Source organism: Solea senegalensis, linkage group LG2 (genome assembly GCF_019176455.1).
Source record: "Solea senegalensis isolate Sse05_10M linkage group LG2, IFAPA_SoseM_1, whole genome shotgun sequence".
Lineage (NCBI taxonomy): Eukaryota > Metazoa > Chordata > Actinopteri > Pleuronectiformes > Soleidae > Solea > Solea senegalensis.
The window spans coordinates 14,634,414-14,656,702 of record NC_058022.1 but is presented as its reverse complement, the minus strand read 5'-3'; the positions used below and the strand labels follow the sequence as shown (position 1 = coordinate 14,656,702).

General features: G+C 40.9%; 1 protein-coding gene across 7 annotated transcripts in view; it reads right to left on the bottom strand.

The window, feature by feature from the left end:
* The window catches only part of myo3b (myosin IIIB), a 59,818-nt gene that overhangs the window by 2,677 nt on the left and 34,852 nt on the right, over positions 1-22,289 (bottom strand). For 4 of the 7 annotated variants that reach the window (XM_044012624.1, XM_044012640.1, XM_044012667.1 and 1 more), the window contains 12 exons: positions 22,127-22,147; positions 20,967-21,044; positions 19,730-19,935; positions 17,696-17,807; positions 17,362-17,524; positions 16,878-16,958; positions 15,292-15,388; positions 13,761-13,815; positions 12,727-12,850; positions 4,809-4,909; positions 4,382-4,428; positions 3,848-4,001 (listed from right to left, as the gene is read on the bottom strand). In XM_044012624.1, the coding sequence (XP_043868559.1) occupies positions 3,869-4,001; positions 4,382-4,428; positions 4,809-4,909; positions 12,727-12,850; positions 13,761-13,815; positions 15,292-15,388; positions 16,878-16,958; positions 17,362-17,524; positions 17,696-17,807; positions 19,730-19,935; positions 20,967-21,044; positions 22,127-22,147 (1,218 nt within the window). In that variant the 3' untranslated portion in view covers positions 3,848-3,868. Of the gene's footprint in view, positions 1-3,847; positions 4,002-4,381; positions 4,429-4,808; positions 4,910-12,726; positions 12,851-13,760; positions 13,816-15,291; positions 15,389-16,877; positions 16,959-17,361; positions 17,525-17,693; positions 17,808-19,729; positions 19,936-20,966; positions 21,045-22,126; positions 22,148-22,289 lie in introns of those variants that run through there. The other 3 variants (XM_044012649.1, XM_044012658.1, XM_044012675.1) reach the window with 2 other exon arrangements.

Below are 22,289 nucleotides of genomic sequence, written 5' to 3'. Positions count from 1 at the left end.
CTACTCAACAGACTCTTTTATGTCCTTCTTCCCCTTTCTCTCCGTCTTCACCGGCTCAACCAGTTTCTCTATTAATGCCGTCCTGTTCTTTCTCTCAGAGCCCTCGACACACACCGGACATCTGGTTGACGCTCACGCAAAGAGCATCACAATGCTGAGTTTGGAGCTATTTAAGGCATTTGTTCGTCCTCTGTCCTTGAAGTTCTTGGGGTTTTTTGAGGAAGAAGGCCTGACATTAATTCTTTAGTTATGCAAAACATTGTTGTGTGCAATCATAATATAGTGAGATATACTCTGCTGTGGTGAAAATCTGACATCTGGATATCAAAAGCGTATACACTGCATTAAAACAGTATTTGTAAAAGCTGCACATGAAATGCTGTTATTCAAACTCTCCCTTTGAACTCAAAGGATATAGAAACAGGACAATGTTGCTCTAATCGTGTGCTCTCTTTGAAGTGAGACAACACTATTAGGTGAAAAGGTAAGTATACTTCTTTAGAAAATCAAAGCTTTTCATCATTTGTTAAGGCTGCAGCTTGAGCGATTTTCATAAAGGTGGTTTAAAACTTTGGATAGCGGTATTTGCGGCTGCCTTGGATGTAGCTCTAATGAAAGTGCAGCACATGAAGCAAATAGCTAAAATGGCAAGAATAACAGCAGCAGTAACATTAGCCACATTAAAGGAGCCTTCGCTTGCGCACCAGATGTTGTCAGATTTAATGAGGAAAACAAGAGGGAGCTGGATTTATGAAGACGCATTAAGAAAAACACAGGTGTCAGGCGTCTCCCCCCTCTGTGCCTTAACCTAAGACATGCAGGACCACGAGCAATACACCAGCAGTCCAAGCAAACACAGAAGCATCACAGAAACATTGTATCATGAGAATGACGACAGCGGTTTTAGAACATTTTCCCTTTGCAGCACGTAATCAACCAACCAAGGCAATTATGTGCACACCTCTGCTCACCTCCTCTCATATGCTAAAGCAGGCAATCAACCAGGGAGTTAATTTGGCAGAGAAAAACACGAGAAGAAACACCCACTCTGGCACCATTTGTCACCATAGTCCAACCTTGTTATTCAAACTAGTGAGCCTGTTTGAAATTCCTCTCTGTGGTAGAACAGGGCCAAAATAATCAAGGGTGCATGATCACACTTAATTGATTCAGTGTACTTTTAAGATGCACTACAGGGTGCTGGGGTGACCTATTTCAGACTGCTCTTCAGAGGAACCAGCTACCCCAGCAAGGGAGTAATGCTCAACGAGGATTTTAATTACTGTAGGATCTGTGGCTGTATAACCAGAGGTGAAATGCTTATGAACTAACTGTGACACCACAGTATACCACTGGACTAAGGAAGCTTTAATGAATTTTGTGTGGCATTACATTTAACAAATTGAAAAGATCAGGGCTTTATTTTTTTGATGCAGCTTTAATGTGCGAGCTATTTATAATGTGGAATTTTCAATTTTTATTATATTTTATTGAATTCTGGCAGTAGATGTACATTATATCTTTTTATAATCTTGTTCCAGCAGTACATGTGCTGTGCACATTAAGCAGCTAATAGTATAGCATACGCTATACTATTATATACCATATATGATTATATGGAGAGAAGAGGAATTAAAGTTAGACAGAATACCTGTGAATGAGTTTAAAAACATGGGGTCAACCATTCAAAGCAATGCACAGTGTGGATTAGAGAGGTGAAGAAGCAAATGCGGGCAGGGAGGAGTGGGTGAAGACGAGTGTCAGGGGTGATGTGTGACAGAAGGACAGCCGCAAAAGTGAGAGACGAGGTCTACAAGACAGTGAGACCTGCTATGGTGTTTGTCTTGGAGACAGTGGCGCTGTCTAAAAGATGGGAGGTGGAGGAGGCAGAGCTGAAGATGCTGAGATCTTCGTTGGGAGTCACCAGGACGGACAGGATTAGAAATGAGCATCTTCTCGGGACAGCTCAGGTTGAATGGTTTGGAAATAAAGTAAGAGAGTCACGGTTGAGACTGTATATTCACACAAGTGCCATTTTCTCCATAAAATATTAATTAAAGCAATACTTAAAAACATTGAATTTAATTTTAAATGCAGAACTTTCACTTGTAATATTCTCCAAAGTTCACAAAATGTCACTCTTGGACTGACTACAGTGCTGCGACAAGCATCGTCGGAAAAATAACAGGTTTAAAACCACGACGCTGTCAAGTGACAGAACCGACAGTTTGTGTCAAATTTCACTCTTAGTGTGTTTTAAATATGAATGATCACTGATGTTTCATTAATGAGTCAATCCCCAGCGTCTGAACCCCGAGTCTGACCTCCACAACACTGAGCAGCGCTATTTGATGAACACTCTGGACCTCTTTAAACCCACCAGGACTCCCGTCCGTGAACCTGAACCTAAAAGTGAAGCTGGTCTCACTGTCTAGGCAGAGCTCTAATGTTTTCCCCGCTGAGTGTTAGGAGGATGAGATCCTCAGTCATACCACCCTACTCTTCCTATTAAGATCAAAATCTTCTCTCAGGCCCTCGGGTGTCAACAAAGGGAGATGCAGTAAATGATATGCAAATTGAAAAGAAAAAAAAACCCCTCTACAAATCAACTCGTCGGCCCAGCATTTCCGACACTTCACATCTTAAAAGAAAATTCCTGTATTTAGAGTGAAATTCAAAGTGAGGTCTGGCTCTGGCTCTGTGAGGCGATGTGTGGTGATTCTACCGCTCAGACAGCACAAAGCCCCCATAACTACAGGCGGCTCACTGTGGGAGAACTTGTCAGGAGAGTTTTGGGTTTCAGGAGGATCTGTCTCTGGATCCATTTAAGACATGATGCTGCTGGAAAATAGGTAAATGTTTCCAAGTCAGGATAATAGCACTGCGTTTAGGAACACACAGTTAGATTTAGGGGAGGGTCTCTTTCTGTGTGCTTACATGAAGGGTTAATTCATCAGCACATCAAAAACAGAGGTATCAAAGCTGTTTAAATTAACACACTTTAAATAAAGTACTTTGACAAGAAAAGTTATAGAGGTAAATTGAAGACATTTTTTTAAAAATCGAATTCATCACTCAGCCAATAAGATAAATAAAGGGCCACTTCACCCAAAAAATCTACAGTTTTTTACTAACTTCCAGAGATAGGTGTGTTATTTGATCATCAGACACTGAATCTGAGATAGATGTCTCATTACCACAACAACAGAGGACGTTAGGATTGAAAAAAAATGAATACAATTGACAAAAGTCCACGTCACAGTCACTTCTTTCAAAAATAAATAAAAGCCCTACATTGTTCTTTACTCTTTGTTTCTGTCAAGGTTTATGAGTAAAAGATCTGAAAAAAATTCTTCATTTGACCAAGTGGGAAAAAATGGGTGAAACAGCCCTTTAACAGACATTAAGAAAACACAACCTTTTGTGTTTCAAATGAGACTGTGGACGTTTGCTGCATTTGTCTGTCCCATTTTTTCCTTTCTGTCTCCTGTCTGACTGTTAAAGGCTAAAATGCCAACATATAAATTTACATTTCATCATAATGAGAGCTACAGAAGCAGCAAGTCAAGTACAGGAATATCATGACGATATCTCTGAATGTGATCAAGCATTGTGGCTACAGAAACAAAGACCCTGTCATGATTTACAATTCTTACTGATGTGTCACTGATGACTAAGTTATTCCTGTAAAAACCTTCTGACCACATTCGATTAACGTTTGAGGCCACTGCCTGTAGAGGTCACAAATATGTTTCACTGCTGCTACTTGCCCCACATACCACAGCACATCCAACAGAGAGGATGTTCTTTTCAGTGTCTGTCCACATGTCTGGTGCATCTGTCTTACCAGTTGACATGGTTGTAAGGCTCAGCTCTGACTGACAAGAGGCCCACTAGAAAGGGCGGGAGAGGGGGCAGGCATGTAGTCCTCCTCGGGGATCGACTCCACTGCTGACAATAATTTGTAGTACTCATCTTCTCCATCCAACACTTTGATTTGCCTGTGATGTGAAAGAAGAAAAGAAAGTGGTTAGAGGATGCTGTGCTGCAAAACAGTGATACTGACATCTGGAAATAAAAACAATATTTGCAAAAAAAAATGCAGCAATGAGGTGTCGCGTCCTCTCTGATCTGAACTGAGATGTAATTTATTGTACAAATACAAGTCAGACAGACCTTCAACAATTAGAATTTGCATGCTAACAAAGCCCTCATATGTAACCCCCCTCTCTAATGACACGCAGCCACTGCTCATAAAAAGCCTGTTATTTTCGGCTTCTCCATTTACATGATAAGAAAACAACTCCATTTCTGGATTCTCCTATTCCACAAAGGGCCTGCTCTGTTTAGAGCTGCTGTAAGTAGGAAAGCAGTTATTTACCCAAGTTTTCTCGGCTTCCTCTTGCTCCCCTGGTAATCCAGAGTTCTCTGAGGAAAGGGCCAAGAGCACACAGTCAAAAAGATGAGCAGAGAGTCATTAATTTTTAATTCAAAGTGATTTTGTGTTGAATGCGAGCAGATGCTGATAATATCAGAAGTCACAGCATAATTTTTTTTCTGATCAAAGGGCTCAAGTGAGTCTGATGAAGCATGCATCTTGCTCAGCTTTGATAAACCACATCAATTATTCACCGTGAAGGCAGACATCCTGACATGAAAGCAACAGATAAAGAGCATAAGCGCATGTTCAAGACAAGAGGCAGAGAAGCGTGGGGGTGGGGCTCCAGGGTCTGGCACAGGTAGGTTTAATTGTATTATCATCTGGAACCAAAGTCAGACAAAGGCCTTTATCTGCACTTTGAACTCACATTTAGCTGGTTGTAGTACAGACTGTCTTCAGGGCTGTTGAGCAGCTTGGGCTGCTGGCCCCGCCGGCGAGGAGTTCTCTGCTGCAGCTTCGTCACTGGACCTGCAACAGAGGAAAAATCAGGGCACGGATCCAACTGCAAAAAGGAAAAAATCAACATCAAGAAGCACCAAAAGATATAAAAGGTGATGACAGCAACAGTAAACAGACCTTTAAAAATCCATACCCTCCCCCATAGAAACTGGCAAGAACATAGGTTTACTTTGGTGAAATTATGTCATTTCACAGATGAGCTGACGCAATAACATTTTAACATTACATAAATCCACGCATATAAAACACGTCTAATTATATCTGCCCTTACAGGTGCACATTACTAAACCAAACAGCTACACTAGAGGAGGAAGATTTGAGACAATGCTGTATATTTGGATACACGTCTGACTGTGCAAGCACTTTCCACTTTACAGTAACCAAAAGTCATAAAAAGAGCAATCGTAATTCCTGAATGATCTCACACACAGTCCAGACCAGATCCTACTAAATGTACAGTATGTAGAGCCAGTTACAATAAAACACAACAGCTGTGAATAGTTGAGCTGAATTTCTGTCAGAGAAATGGAGTCTAAGATGCACCACACAATAAAAATGACTAAAGTAGAAAGATAATTAATCAATAGACCCTTGATATAAACCATCGTGTTTTCAAGGAGCTCTGACACAAAACATACAATACAGCACATAAACATAATCATATGATATACGGTACATAAAGGCTCTTACCATCCGTCCACGCACGAGCACACACACACAAGTTAATATACTTATGAATATAATAATATAATATAATGAATATAATGTTCAGACTTGCCAAGTAAGTCATTTATTATATTTCAATCGACTTGTGATTAATACTGCATGTATTAATGGACAATGGAGGATGGCTGTAAAATATGGACATTTTCCAATGAATGCGAGTAAATAACATATAACATTACACTACCCGAAAATTCACCGTCACTTCCTGGTTTTCAATAAGCCTGCCTGACTATTTCCCGTAAGCCGTCAGCCAGAGACGCATCTTTGGACAAAGTCTGGTTTGTTTTACAAAAGAAAACAAAAAACAATTTGTCATGATAATAATGAAGTGCATCTTTAAAAAATGCGGTGACGTACATTCACTGGCACATAAACTGTACATTATTAGTTAAAGTCCTGTTCTCACTCAGCAGACGCACGGTGTAAGAAATAATTTACATATTACGGAATGTCCAGATATAATGACTTCTCTATTGTCTTCTCTCACATCACATGACCACATGAACACAAACTGTTAAAAACGAAGAATTCATTATTGAACCACAGTGATTGATATCTGACTACAGACAGAAAAGAAGTTTGATTATTATGATAAAGGCTTGTTTATTCACACATTAAGGTTACTAAAGTGTGATTTAAAGCTTAGATAGCTTATATGTATTTTTAATGTCAGATAATGTTTCATCTTGTTGAGACAGGACATTTCTACATCAAGTCTTACCACCCAGGCGTCTCTACCTTGACTAAAGCTGCATTTGCTTTTTCCATCTTAACACTACTTTGTACTCACTTTGAACAGACCTCATCACATCTCAATCCTATACATCAAAGAGCAGGCCTTCTCCTCAGCCCCTCCGTTTTCTTGATATTATCCAAACCTCTCTTTAAATTCCCAGAAAGTTCCTGTCAGTTGTGAGATATTAGCCAACTTTTCCTGTGAATCTTATCTCCCCATGCCTCAGAGGTGTGAACCGTCCACTGTTTGAATTCTTACTCCCTCTTAATATTTGGACAGATCTCATGTACCTGCAAAAAAATCTGCAAAAGAAGCAGCTTCGTACTATTTTTTCCACAACATGTAGCTTGGTTTGGCTGCAACCACGTTTGCAACACCGAGGAACGCCGTGTCTGCATTATGTATTGACAACAGATTAAATAAACCAGCGAAAAATCAACATTTGTACTTTAATATTTTGTATGTAGGACATTGTTGGGCTAATGATGCAGAAATGGGTTTAATAAGCAAACATTTTATTCCCCTGAAATTGCATCAAAGTGCTCAATCACAAATAATACATTCTGATGGCCTTGAACAAAGTTTCACAACTGAATCACAGCCTGTTTATGTGTTTTAAACATGCAACTGCTTTGTCTTAAAAATATGAATTCCACAAATATAGAAAGGTGATGCACTGACCCAGTATTATGCACTTTTCATGAACATAAAATCTTGCTTTCTATCTGCTTTCTTGTTGGTTTAATGTACCCGTCGCTAACAGGGTCAAAATCACAATGTAGACGAGCAGTAATATTAATTTTATCTCAAGATCAAGCTGCTGTTGCCACTGGTAAATTTAGTCTTGGCAGATATCTTGGCAACTCCATGTATGTTAGTGGCTTTACATTACAATAACAAAATGTTATTGTGGACGAATAGACACCACTCACACTCAACACCTGGATTCATTGTTTTGAAATAACAAATCTCTGACAGTCTATTTTAAATGGTTACAAACAAATGGATTATTTTTTATCAAATTTTGACTGGATTTATTTGTTTATTCATTTGTTTTTGAGCAGCAAAATTAAAAATGTAAGAGATGAAATTTTGATGGAATTTTCTGGAGATGTAGGTCATGTCCCAAGAAACAAATTATTAGATATTGGTGGTGATAAATATGGATATGTATTTTTATAGAGTGAACCTTGCAAGATAGGGGAGTTTACTGACAGCATTGGCAGAGGTTTGCACTGTGTGCTTTCTCAAGTTTCAATTTAGTAACGGTTAGGAAAAAAGCAACTTGATGTTTTCCTAAAATCATTCAGGTCTAATTTGTCGGCTCAAATATGCTACTAAATCTGCCACTGCAGATCCGGAGCCCAGAACATGACACACAGGGGTTCAACATCACCGTTTATGCATTCTGACCTGCAGCTATTAGAGCGCGGGGCAGATCACAGGATGGGTCAAGCCTCTGTTTGGGAAATCACTACCATTTGATCCAGGCCAGCCTCAGAGGAATGCTGCTCCTCCAGATATATTACAGGCAGGGAGGCTGCCAAACTGGCTTCTGGCATGGGAGCATGGCTTGGACACGGAAAGGCAGAGCTGGGAAGGGGTCAGACAGTAGCTCACACAGGGGGTTTGCTAAATGATCGTGGGTAATGTCTGCTGTTTGGGGTGGGGAGGAATAATGGTCAACTGGGAATACAGAAGCCCTGTGGTTCATACAATATTGATTTCTCCCTCTCGAAAGAAAAGCGAGTACAGTTTGCTCTTGTGGGTGAGAGACTCCCATGTTGTAGAAGTTTGGTTCTTGGGAAATAAAAGAGCTGACTTTCTTTTAGAGATCACTTTCGAAAAGCCTTGACGAATCAGATCGCAAGAGGGATTTTTTAGTTGAATAAGTTGGCGATTAATTTACTTCCCAAATCACGTTCTGCGATCACCTGACTCCAGACCACAGAGCACTTGGGCTTTGTTTATTCAGATGGAGAGAGCAGAGGCACCAAAAGGCATGGAATATAAGGAAAAATCATCATCAGAGGCCTTTGATGTCTAAGTGAGGCATGTGCAATCCAGACCCCTCTCTCTGTAACTCACAACCACCTCTTCTTACACACACACACATACATGCAGAGGCACATAAACCCAGACGCATGCATGCAAACCTGTGCATGAGCACGCGCACATGCAGCCATGCACACGCACGCAGACATTACTCGTCAGCTGCAAACACAAACCTTACACAGATATGTGGAGCTGAAGAGAATTTCCAGTACTTTTCAGGGTTCCAGAGATGCATTACCGCTCTCATCTCCGGACATCATACTTATATGGCAACTCATGTGCTTTAAATTATGAACCAAGCTGGTCAAGTCCTGCAGATAATTCTGGAAAGAAAAAGTAGTTCCTGCATCTGTTTTCACTAATGCAAGCAGAGGATGTTGTTACTTACAAGTAATTTTTCACACTGAAATCAATCATTTGCCCTGACAGCAGATTTGGAACTTTGACTCCTAAAGAAATGCTTGTGTGGAGGAAAAATCTCCCAACTTTGTGGAAGTCAATCATTTGTCAGAGACATAATACATGCAACCATGACCTCGCAGGATGAGTACAAAGTACACATGGGAGGGAGATGTGAACGATGAGGGAACCAGGCCAAAATGGATTAAATATTCCAACTAATGACATAAAGCTTTTCACTAAAGATAAATTGTGGCTATTTTTTTATTATTATTTTTTTTTATATATATAAAACTATATTTTGTCAGCAACAAACTAACAAGGTTTTGCATTTGGGAAACTTTCTCAAACTGCACCATATAGCCCAATCCACATAACAAAATAACAGTGAAGTATTTTCCACCTTAACTTTACGTCTGAGGAGATTATTCTGTTGGAATTGTGATGATGAGTAGTTTGGAAGTACATCCTGTTAACTACTCCCACTGACATTAAGAGGATTACGTAGGTAGCCTCAGACAGAGGCAACTCCTTCCGTTTAGTTGAGTGTTTCCTATCCCTTCTAAATCTCCTCTGCCGCTTCATCGAGCCTGTAATTTGCCTAAAACTGAAGGCATCCGGTTGAGACGCGGGGATGTGTGAAGGCAGACAGATAAATCAGGAGGTTGAGAGACAGCGAGAGGGAGGGAGAGTATTTGTCTTGAGAACATGGAGAGGGTGGATCATTTGTCTGGCAGATGCATGTTGATACGGTGATGCTGCTGCTGCTGTGGTGGTGGTGGTGGTGGTGTTGTGAAGCAGCACCTGGTGGCTGCAAACCTTGTTGAACATGTGGGAAGATGTTTAAGAGCTGCAGGAGGGAACAGTAGAAGAAAGTGAGATGTACTCGTGGGTGTGGGTTTGACCTCAGTGTGGGTAGAACAGTGTCCACATTTCCAATAATCTCCAGCTGTGGCTTTAAAGCACAGAGAGCGCTCAGGGCGACAAAGAAAATCAATTCTTATTGACTGAAACATGTTATGCGCTGGGTGGACGTCTCTATAACCGATAATTCAACGTAAACATCAACAATTTCTTTGCTTTCTTCAGATGACCAGGTTAACCATCGCCCTGTGAACTGAGGTAATTGGTCTCTGTGTTGTTGCTCCACTTCATCACTGTCTCTCTTGACATGTATGTTTACCACAACTATAATCTTCAAAAAGCCTGTTAACATAAGTAGCTCAGTTTTCATAAACCATAAAGTCAGCTCTGACTGATCCTCAGCACCATCCTGTTTACCACGCTGAGGAGCATAAGCAGCACTCTGATCATATCTGCCGCTTGCTCGCAAAGGCTTTCTTTCAGCACACGCCTCTGTGATTCATTTCCAAACATGTTGCATTAATATTCAGGCTTGGAAGGCAGGTGACGAGAGGTGACATCGCTTTGAGAGTGGAGCTTACATGAGTACACTGTGTATGAGGAACTTTTCCACTGACAAAACACGAGAAATCAAAGGTTGGTGCTTCAGACATCTGAAAATGCCTGGAATACAAAGTGCTTAAATGCTCTCTTCCCGCCATAAAATGCAGCACTGCCGGTATTGAGCTATAGAGTGAAAATATTTGCCAAGCCTTGTGTCAGATACACATGCTAATGGGTATATCCGGGATCAAATACTGGCACTCCTGTGTGACATCACAAGCCGGAAAATGAATGTGTATCGTTGCATTGTATTGGAAATTACAGAGGAATGTGTATCACTGTCAACAATAAGGTAAACAAAGAAGAAAAATGTGTTCCCATCAATAATGCCTATCGGAACGGAAACTGAGATTTGATATGGGAGCGAATGCCATTTAAACACACTCCCACTGGTCCAAAACCCATTTAAACCTGGGTTCAAACTGGTTTTGGACCAATGGAAAAGGGTTACAAAAAAAAAAAAAACCTTTCTCCAAATCATCTGCTCTGCTTTGTTTCACAGATTAAGGGAAAAAAAACAGCAACACCAGGCTTTGTTAAATCACTTAGAAAAGACCCAACGTCCATCAAACACACGTAGAGGTTCCAGGTCACGCCCCGGTGTTTAGGCATTAATGGGAGCAGGGTGTGGAGTGTGTGCGGCTGTGTGTGAGTCTGGAGGGGTGGGCTAATTCAATTTCCACGGATAATTTTCTGTTTTTCTCCGCTGGTGTCCTGAAACACTCCAGGTTAAGCTCCAGCCCAAAAGAACCGTCACGATCACCAGAGGCGACAGCAGGATGAGACACAGGAAGGAGTCTGGTCTCCAAACATCTGGCAGGGCAAGGCTTCCATGACTCGCTCAACCTTGGAATAAAAGAAAGGCCCTCAGATCTGCAGGGATCAAAGTGTGCCCTGGGTGCCTGAGCCACCGTAGCCTCCCTCAGCATATTCAAATGGGGTTTCCTGAAAGAAGCCGGAGCCACAAGCAGACCTTGGAACATAATCGAGGCAGGAAAAGGGCAGGATGAATACCTGAAAATCTGTGTGCTTGCCACAGAAAATATCTAAAGAGTTAGTTGAAGCCTTTAGTCGGAGGGAGAAGAGGGTTTTTTTCCCTCCTGGTACGTTTAACTGGACTGTCAGATATGTCAGGTATGAATTAACATGCCCAAAGCCAAGCATTTGACTTCTTCCAATAAAGGATGCCAAGAAGTCTGACTTAAAAAAAGTTAAAGGCTGCATTAGGTTGCAAGTTCTTAACCTGACGGGTTGGGACCCCATGAAAATCAGAGGCTTACGAAATAAATGCAAAAAAAAAGCCAATTTTTGTTGCAAACAGCAACGAGACTGACACAAACAGATTTTTTTTATATTATTTCCTCAGTTTTCTCAACATATCCACAATAACGATATAACATGTAAAAGAGTGGTTGACTTCTTTTAAATAGGTGCATTTGGTGGTACATTTGAGCACTATCTCAAGTCTTTTATACATAAAACAAAACACCCTACATCATCATCTCTGGATTTCAATAATGATGAAAATAATAAAAACAAGAGTGTTTCTGTTATTTCAGTATTAAAGTATTATTTCAGTGATGCAGGACAAACCACACATTAGAGCAAAACGCCCTTGTACCAGCATTCACTGCTACTCCATAATCACTGACATTATAAATTCATCAAAGACCGCGCCTCCCTTTAGCAGCAGTGATGCCTGGGAGCGGAGGTCACCTGTATGCAGCATTACCGAATTAGCTGCTATCTAACCCAGACCCGCTGTGGCATGCTGACACTAATCCCGGACCTGCTGGAGAGACCTGTCTGTGTTATATTATCATGTCTAATCCCTGTAATCTCACAGCCATGCCGCTAAATGCTATTCCACCTCCGTCTCTTACCTCATACCCCTCTAATAACATTAACGAAGGGCTGGGCCCCCCATTACCCAGGCTACCCTAGTGGTGGGCTGGGTGACGGCCGTAATCGCAGGCCCCCTGCACAGCCACCCACTCAGCCTTCCAGGCAGCAGGAATTAATGTAATTCGTCGCCTGGGGCAAAAAGCAAACCAAACATATGTTAAACAAATCAGGGTTTGTGTATTTTCTTGTCACCGTTACTGTGCAGGTCTATTAGAGTCACTGATGAGATCCGCAGTGAAGTCCTCGCCGTGCAGGAGAATGGAAGCTTTGAAGTGCTCATGCCACTTGGTAAGCGCTCCCCCCACTTGCCAAGAGACATTAATGATGAGCTGACCCGAGTTATTAAAATACCACAGAAATGATCACCCATAATGCTCCTCTCCTTCTGCTGTCAACAAAGAATGGCAGCAGAGGATTGGCTGGGATGAAAGGTTGAAAGGGGTCCCGTATTAAAAATGGCACTTTATCCATTAAAGTGGGATTTCTGCTGTCTCTTTGTGTAATTACCTGCACCCGCCAGCTCTGTGCTCGGGCTTACCTTGTTTACTCTGCACGTCTCGCAGTCTGGCTGTCTCCCTGCAAGGCTTCGTTACACTGTCTTGTGCTCTGCCTTTGTCTCTCTTCAAGTCTTTCACTTGTCTGTCTCGGCTGTCGGGGCCAACCTTGAAAGAGGAGGCGTAAACACACCCAAAAGAGCAGTGTCAATGAAAGCACTGGATAAATAGTCACAAGTTAAAACAAGCCCCGTGATGTGAGTGTGCGTGTTTTTCTTTCAATTTAGTCATGTAGATGCTGTGTTCATTTATTTGCAATTTACAGTTTGCCCGCTCACACCCATTAATGTGCTTTGCAATGATAATCAAATGCTAATGAAATTGCATTTCCCCTTTAGTAGCCCTACCTCCAAGCAAACAGCATCACACTGACTTAATTGTGAGGTCAAAAAAACAGAGCATACAGGCTTCCTCTCATATTTAATTTTATCTTTGAATAAAAGAGCTATAGGAAAGTATTAATCTGCTTAACATTTCTAAGTACATCCTCCAAAGGATTTTGCTTTTTTAATCTTACATATGCTCAGCAGAGTTACTGGCAAAAACTGTACATTTTCCTCATTTCATCCTTTCAACATCAAATGGTGAGCAGCAAAAATTGGATCAGACTTCAAAGACTGTGATGTGCTCCAAGTCACGGAGTGGCTCTTCTATTTCACATATTGAATCCGAGCAGGATATCAAAGTGCTACCAAAGAACCTCAGGTCTTTACTAAAAAAGGGGTCTAACATCTGTAGAAAGAGGAGCGCAAAGACAAATCACCTCAGGGAAGAGCGAGCATTTATTCTCAGCCGTGAATTTCCAGCCTTTTGATTCTCTCGCTCCCGTACCACCCTGTCTTCTCCGCTGAGATGGAGGTTGGAGCAAGAGAACTCTTTTGTCTCAAAGACTTAAAAAAAATTCCCAGTGAATAATCTGGGTTAAAGCTGCTTTACAGAGGAGCAGCATTTTTTACGTACATGGCTAAAATCAGATGTAAGGAAAAAAAAAACAGCTAATTGAGATGCAGGTACTTACATTTCCTCTGTGTATTAGAACTGTATGAGTCTCTTTGCCTTTTGGACTGTTTGACCTGTGAAAGTAAAATGCATTTCATGCACAATTATATCATAAAACAAGGTATGCATATATATATACATATATATACATATACATATACATATATATATATATATATATATACATATATATATACATATATATACATATATATATACATATACATATACATATACATATATATATATATATATCTTTAATACATGAAAAATCTGTTCGGATAGTGTTGCAGTACTAAAGCCAAAGGTCATTTGGATATATCTGATTGTTTGGTGGTAAATTTATCTGTAGCTTATGATCATCCAATTTGCAGAGAGCAAAGCAGAGGTTTTATTCTGTGTGATCACTCACTGTTGTATTATTTAAAAACAAACACTGAAAAACAAGCAAAAAACAACATCAACAACATCTGCAAACACAAATCTGCCTGCCAGTCACAGTCATGCTCCGAGTCTAGAAAAACAAAATCTCCTCCAGTTTGGACTTGATGATGCAACTGGAGGCTCTGCTCTTTGGGTGCAAACACAGAGATTGATGCGTGGCAACGAGGACGGATATCAAAAGGGAAAAGAACAGCATGTAGGTGAGAACTTAGATCTTACAGGAGGAGGAAAATGGGCCAAATCATGTCAAAATAAATCTATATGGAGAGATTCCAACACTGATTAAACAGAATTGTTAAGTGGAGGTTTGAAGTGTTTCTCACCATGGAATATGATTGTAAACATGGAGCGAAAACTCCCTGATGAGTCTCTGCTTGGTTTGAGTATATAACTAGCATAACATTTTCAGATGTGTAAATCTACTATTTTTTGAGTTTGTGTACTAAGAGACAAACATGGCATTGTCACAGAACATTTAAAAGCAATGTCTTGCAACTGGTTTACAATTTTAAGCCAATTTCAAACATACAGTAGTTTTTCTGTTATGTGATTCACTGCACATAACAAACCCATAATAGCCATAATCATTCAGGAATAACTCTCCTCATTTTTTTCATGTGAAAGTTGTAGCGCTGGTTTATGATAAAAGCCGCCTTCAATACCACGTGTGCAGCAGTTTAGTCGGTGGCTGCTCTCCTGCTAAGCACATACTTTCTTAATGACTGGCCTGCCCATATGCTGAATAAACACAACGTTTTCAGCTCATACATCTGGAGACCAGCGAAGCGCCCAACCCCATTTGTGGTCAGACAAGTGTGCAATTTTGTGGAAAGATATTTATTACATTTATAAAACTGAAAGAGGTGGTGCTTGGGGAGGAGCTTTGCTCTCCTGGTTGAAACAATTGTACATTAAAAGGTAAAAAGGAGTCTGTCCAACAGGACTAAATGACTGACAGGTATGTTGTAATGTCATCATAACAGTGTTGTTTTGTAAGTCTTCGTGTGGGTGCCATAAGAAGAAATTAAAGAAAGAAAAATCAAACTACAGGAACATACTCTTCTGATGAGAAAAGACCTTGAGGGGGGAGGGATGTCAAAGTTCACCTTGTTTGCTCCTCATTGGTGGTCTTTCCTGCAGCCTCAGGATGACATCTGTTCCTCTGAGGTCCTTGATCGCGACGCACTTGATGGCCCCTGTAAGCTACACGCAGTACATATGTCAGACATGCTTTTAATGGTCAGACAAGCATTTTCATCTGAAATCCATGTAAACAATATACTGTGCATATGTATAGTCCAGTTATCAAGTGTAAAGTCATTGCAGCAAATGACACAATTCACGACAATGCATCAAACAGCTCATATTAAATAGACTGTGTTGACTGAGAGGGAGTGAAATGTGTTAAGCATCCACATCAGGAGTGTCTTGAAGCAGTAGGAAAAGATTGCGGTTATTGAAACATAGCGAGCTCAGACGGATGGTTAACCGAGCCTGCTGATTTACTCCGTTAACGGGTTTTGTGTTTTTCTTGTAAAATTATATGCACAGGAAAAGAAAGCTCAAGTACATTGTTGAGCCATGGTTCTACTTTGCATGGTCTAATCTGATCGATGGTGAGTGTGTCCCCCAGGCCCGGCTGAGATCTGAGAAGCCACCAGGCTCATACATTTGAAAGGCATCTGTTTATTTTCAGAATGCAAATGAAGTCCACCTCAAAGGCTATAAGCTGCAGAGAACACACAATGTGAATGTGCTGGAGTGCTCTGCCGGGGGGCTGAGGCCCCACTTATGTCAGGTTCACCCCCCCCCAAGAAAAAACCCCAGCGGCCACACACACACACACACACACTCACACATATAGACACACACAAAAACACCTCTCTTAAGAGAAAGACAGTGATGACCGAGAGGCTTTCCTCACACATTACAGCATGTTTACCCATTCTGCAGTGTTATTTACAAGGGTTTTAATGGAGGACATTTACACAAGGTGTGCAGGCAACTGAAATGCTCCATGTGCCAGATGAGGGCAGCCCTTAGGGGAGCCAGAGGAAACAATGCCAGATCTCCTCCTTCTGCCCTCCTCTCCCCTGCCCATTTTGGCACCCTCTCTTGTCCTCCAGTGAGAGGCTCCAAGGAGGAGGAGGCGGGGGAGGGAGAGGGGCAACCGGGGAAGGTTAATGTGCCCACTTTGATCTTCGTCAAGGCACACTGAGTAAGAATTAATTTACATTTCAGATGAAAAGGTTGACAGTATAAAAAGGCATCTTGTTTCTGGTATGTGAGAGCTGTGTAATAGGCCAGGAATTTGAGAGAGGAAGTCGTGAGGAAACAGAAGGGATAAGCCCCTCTCTTGCCTTTACTGGGAAAGAGATGAAAGGGAAAAAGGATCTCAGTATGCACTGTTCTTCTGAAACATGGGGACCAAATGCTGCCCAAACTTTCAAAAGCATTTCTTTATGCATTATTAATTAATTATTACTGTTTCGTAGGCCACTCATTGAGATCAAAAAGGTGTTCCACAAAGATGCAAGGTTTACGGGCCTTTATCTCTTTCACTTTTGAAAACGTAGTGAAAAGAAGGGACGTGAACATTCTACCAGACCGGGGGAACTACATGAGAAATTCCAGAGATCTGCATTTGAGTGTGTGTGAAGAACTTCAGAGGAAAATATAAACATTTTATTACCTGACTGTATACGGACAGCGGCCTCTTCACGCTCCTTTTTTATTTGCTTGAGGTTCTGCCGGGCAACATAACCCCTCCAGGCTAAAGCGAAAGAGAGAGAAAAAAGACTATGTGTGTGTGTGTGTGTGTAAGTAGAGAGATTGCTGACCTACCTCAGTGAAACAAAATAGACTGCACATACTACACAAGATCCCACTTCAAAACACTGCTAAACCAGGTGGCAGAGGGATGGATCCCTTTGAACTCCCTGAGGTCTTATTGTCTGCTCTGAAGCATTTTGCTCTTAACCCTTGTAGGTCAAGCTGTGGTTATCAAACTCATCTCTTTTATAAAGACTTGGTCATGCATAATAGACTAGAGGTCATTAAGAAACTAGCGGCCACTTCAAATTTGCACCTGCATGAGATGATAAATGAAAGTATTCTTCATTTGTAAATTCTGACTTTTCCTTTCCTGGCTTACCGTTTCTTTAATGTCAACATACCTGACTGGATGATGATGGCTCCACGGTTCCTCTTCTGTCTATCTTTTCGGTAACGTTGAGCCCCCAGCCAACCTTTGGTGTAAGCTTGCAGTACGACCACCCGAGCGATCACCTCCCGCAGCAGCAGGTTTAGCTGCTCCATGTGGTAGTACCTCAAAAAAACCTGACAGGATGTTTCTACCTGGTTACAGTATTCCAGTATTCCAGTATCATAGGTCTGTATGCTGCCATGTGCAGGATGTGACAGTTTGGACTGTTTTCATACTATACATACATGTTGCCATGTTTTTATTCATGTTTAACCTGGGAAATTATCTTCACTGTTTCCCATTACCTTTGTTTTCCCGAGCATCCAGTCTTCTAACTTGGACCGCTCCAGTATGGCGACAGCGTTCTCTTTGCTCGTCTCAGGCATCTGGTGAGCCCGAAATGCAAGGTAGTAATACCTAGGGGAGAAGGAAAATTAAGATATTATTTGACTTAATGTAGTATTCACTTTAGTCGTAGTCATTCATGATAATACCAATGAGTATTCAATGAGAATGGATTTTTCTTTTATTCCAAAATGTGAAATAAAAACACTTCACCAGAAAGTTTTGGGGAAAAGAGGACAGGGACATCAGCATTAATGGGAAAAAATGATTAGGACTTAAAAGCATTAGTTTGACATCTACTAACAATATGATAAAATAGTGGAAGACTACAAATACAAAATAAAAGTTCAATTTGACATGTTGACATTCTGCTGAACGCTGGTTAGTTCAGTTTGGCATAAAGACAGGAATAATCTACCTGCACCAGCTTCTCATACATCCAGAAAATTAAATTGTGCTCTCACTAATTAGTAAAATCAAAGACTCAAAATGACAAGCTGCTAGCTGGCATCTTACGGTTATATCCTAATTTACAGTGCAGACGTGAGAGCAGTTGTTAAAATTAAAAAGAAAAAAAAAATCAGCCCAATTACCAGGGTGTCTATTGCTTTTAACCCTACAATCTCATTGCACACAACTATGTGAAGTGTTAAGAGGCACCACAGAAAAAAGAGCCTGACTGAGACATGAGTCTTTTAACAGAGGGCCATTGTTGGAGCTCCCCTGAATGGATCACCATCTCTTATTTCACTGACCACAGATGATGGCCATCAGCCCAAGCCTATCATTTTGCATCTGCTCCACTGCGTGTTTTATCACAGACAGTGTCTGGAGCCGTCCCCTGATCCGCTTGTCATAGTTTACAAAATACTAGCACAGGACAAAGTGCCTTCAACTGTTTGCTCAGGAACATCCAGGCTCAAAAACTACTCGTTAATCTCTGCAGTTCTGGCGTTGGTCAAAATCGAAGAACAACAAGAAGAAAAACTTCTTTGAACCCCACTACCCGGCTCAGTCTACAGCCTTTCATTCTAATTCCGGTTGATACCTGTTATTTCTTTGATGGTAAATACAAAGCACTGCTTGGCAACATCAGACAAGCCTTTGATATGAGAGCACAAATTGAAATCAGTTTTCACTAAAGGTGCAGTTTAGCCATTTTCTCTAGGACTTCAGTGAGGTTTAGATATGATGGATATGGATTCAATAAGTTTAAAATGTGGTCTGCAGTGATAATGCACCTTCACACACACTTCATCAGGCACAAGAGAGGAACATGTGAGGAGAGTTTCTAAAGCTTGCCAAACATGAGTGACAATGGCAATCTCAAAGGCCACAACCAAGTTAATTCAATTCTTATCAACTTCAACTCTGCACATTAGAGGCGGCGCAAATATCTTTTTAAAGAACGATTTATCAGAAAAAAGCCTTGCAGGAATTGTCCCTGTGGTTTTTATATCAGGAGACTGAAAATGTCCAGGTATATTACTTTTTTAATTTGGACAGAAGAGTGCAGCACAGTTACTGGATCCTGCCCTACATTTTTAAAAACAAAAACAGCAGCCTTACATAATGTCCTCCTAATGAGGAAATCTTGTTTTAATTGTGCTCTAATATATTCCAATGGGACAAGGAGACTACATCTGAGCTTTTCCAGGTCACTGAGTTAAAGAACAAACTCTTTATGAATAGCAAAAGGAAATCCATTAAAATGCATCACCCCTTATAATCACAGTTCCTCCCTGTTTGAATTTTACACATATTTTGCAGACTGGAGAATCCACCCAGTTTAAAAGCTGCAGGATTTAGTCTTGTGCTATCACTAATGACTGCCAATTAGTCAGCCTCTTGCTCTGCTCAACTTGCGCCCCCATCTAATTAAAGAATCTGTGTTTTTGTGAGATGCAGATCATGGCTCGCTTGTTCTGCACAACCTCTAGGGTTAGGTTGGCGCTCGGCATGTGCGGTGCCGCCCGTCTTCTCGCTGCGCTTACCTGCTGACAAACTCTTCAAACAGGATGCGATGGGAGTAGCCTTGTCGACGGATGTTCACTGTCTCGAGGATCCCGGTGTAGCGCAGCTGCACCATCACTCTCTCCTTGCAGAAGCGCAGTGCCTGCCTGTCATCGTTGGGTTTGATGCAGCGCACAAAGTGGGGCTGACCTACCACCATCTTAGACAGCAGGTCCATCAGGGAGTACTGCAGAGACACAAGGAGACAACAATGATCTGTGAGCAGTTAAAACAGAGAACAGTTAAATGAGCGCATGTCATCAAAGTCTGGTGCTTTAGTTTGGTTTGAATGATTTGCACATCAAAGAGCATCCAACCTTTCCCAGACATACACGTTTCATCACAGAGTTTAAGGTGAATGCTAACTGACCATATTAATCAGTCCCAAAAGGATTGGGCAAAGTTTTTCATTCCCATATAACAAGTGTAAACAACTGATTTTTCTTGCAATTTGACAGACAGAACAAACTGAAAAACATCTAACACATTATTGCCATCATTCTTATATCAAATAAACAGGATTTAAAGGTCCAGTGTGCAACATTTTTGTGTTTATTGGTAGATTCTGAATATAATACCCATTAGTATGTTCAATAAGTGTATAACCACTTTAAGATAAAACATAGTTTAGTTTTCATTGCCTTAAAATGAGACATTTATATGAATTTTAGGCAAAGGCCTTGCCTTACAAAGGGCCACCATTTTCCACTATCATGTTTTTACAGAAGCCTGAAAGGACAAACAGCCAGAGCTGCTACATCTACAAGGTTTGGGTGGTTTTCCATTGCTTTAGTACCACCTCAACCTCCTGCTGTGACGCTGTTACATACGCGACACATACAAACTAGTGAGTAGTGACTAGTGTAATTCTTACAAACTCAACCTTAGATGGTGAAGGGATCTCAGTTACATGATTTTTGTCAGTCATCCACTCAAAGAGCTTTAAAATCTCACACATTCATACACATATTCACTCACTGATGGCGCAAGAAAACTCTCAGAAGGAGCAAGGGATCAGAACAGATCCACTCCTCTGAGTTTATTCTAGTAGCAATGATGTGCTGTATCCAGTTTGCCATAAAATATCAATTTTACTTCAACATCAACATTATGAGACATGTGCCACATGGCACAATACATGATCTGAAGTATGCAATCCATACAGTGTTGAAAAAGGTTGCTTGTTGTGAGAGAGGGCTTGAAAGAATCCACACTTACACGGAAGTAGGAGGCCACAGTCTGTCTCCTCATGTTGGTGGTTTCTTCTGGGTGTCGCATCATCTCCATGGTGTCCACCTGAACACAAACATTTACATTGGACATGTTGCACTGACAAACAGGCCAGACTCGGGCCAGGAGCGTCACTGAAAACCCCAGCAGATTCAAATGAGATGTCGTTTATATGCAACCTGACTTCCTTGGTGTGCTCTGTAGAGATGAAGGTATTATTACAGCAGGACTGCCGCTTCCAAATGGGCAAGTTGGGAATACACAGCTGTACTAACTGTGTCGTCTGTATAACACACTCCCATAAACACTTAAAGCTAACAATCTAGAGAATAATTCTGCACTGCTGTGGGGCATGGGAAAATTGCAGAGCATTCTGAGAGATGAGACTAGCCGTCACCACGTAGACAGTCATCCTGACTACGACGGATTAACGAGGACACAATAGAAGCTTTCTAATGGCCTTTGCAGTTCATGGCTTCATCAAAATTAATGATGCAGTAGATATTTTATGGTTTGTCTACGTAGCAAAGCGCATATGTTAATACTTAATTTCATCCCCGCACAGAGAAGAAGGTACGTCAAACGTTTGCTGGTTTAAATGAACAGAGGCATCGGATTCTTTGAGAGTTCACTAATATGAGAGCAGAAACTCACTTTATCTGCTCTAACAACTGTGACACTACTTAGATCTGATCATCCTGGTAACTTTTTGTTAAGTGTCACAGTCTGTCCGGGCCTCTGATTGGAAACATGACGGCATACATATTACATCAATCATACAGAGATGCTCTTTAGAAGTCCTGTCTTGTTAAGGACAAGCTGCTAAATGAAAGTTCAAAATAGCGGTTCTCTTATTTTCAGGGTTCAAATCATATTAAAAATGTTACATCACAGAGACTTTGTTTGTATTATTTAAGCACAACTGTGGCTGTATGGAAAAAAAATATATAGTTCAAAAGAGATTATTCACATTTTTCTAAAACCAGACTGTGATTGATGCTGACTGAGTAAAACTGTACATGATTCAAAGTGAGTGAAAGTCTCAGTTTGGATGACAATGATGTTCATCTGATTTTAAACCAGTCTGTGATTCAGGGAAAAAAAACAGTACAGTGAGATTTAGAAACCTTTTTTATCAGAAGTCTTACCTTCAATAGATATTTGGGAGACTTTGAGTACAGCACATGCAGATGAATAACATGGAAAAGAAAGGAAGAGAGAAATGGATAGACAAGAAGTAAAGAAGCTGAAATTCACCTTTAAGGAGGTTTAAAACAGGTTATACATTTTACATTTTACAGATGAAATTGG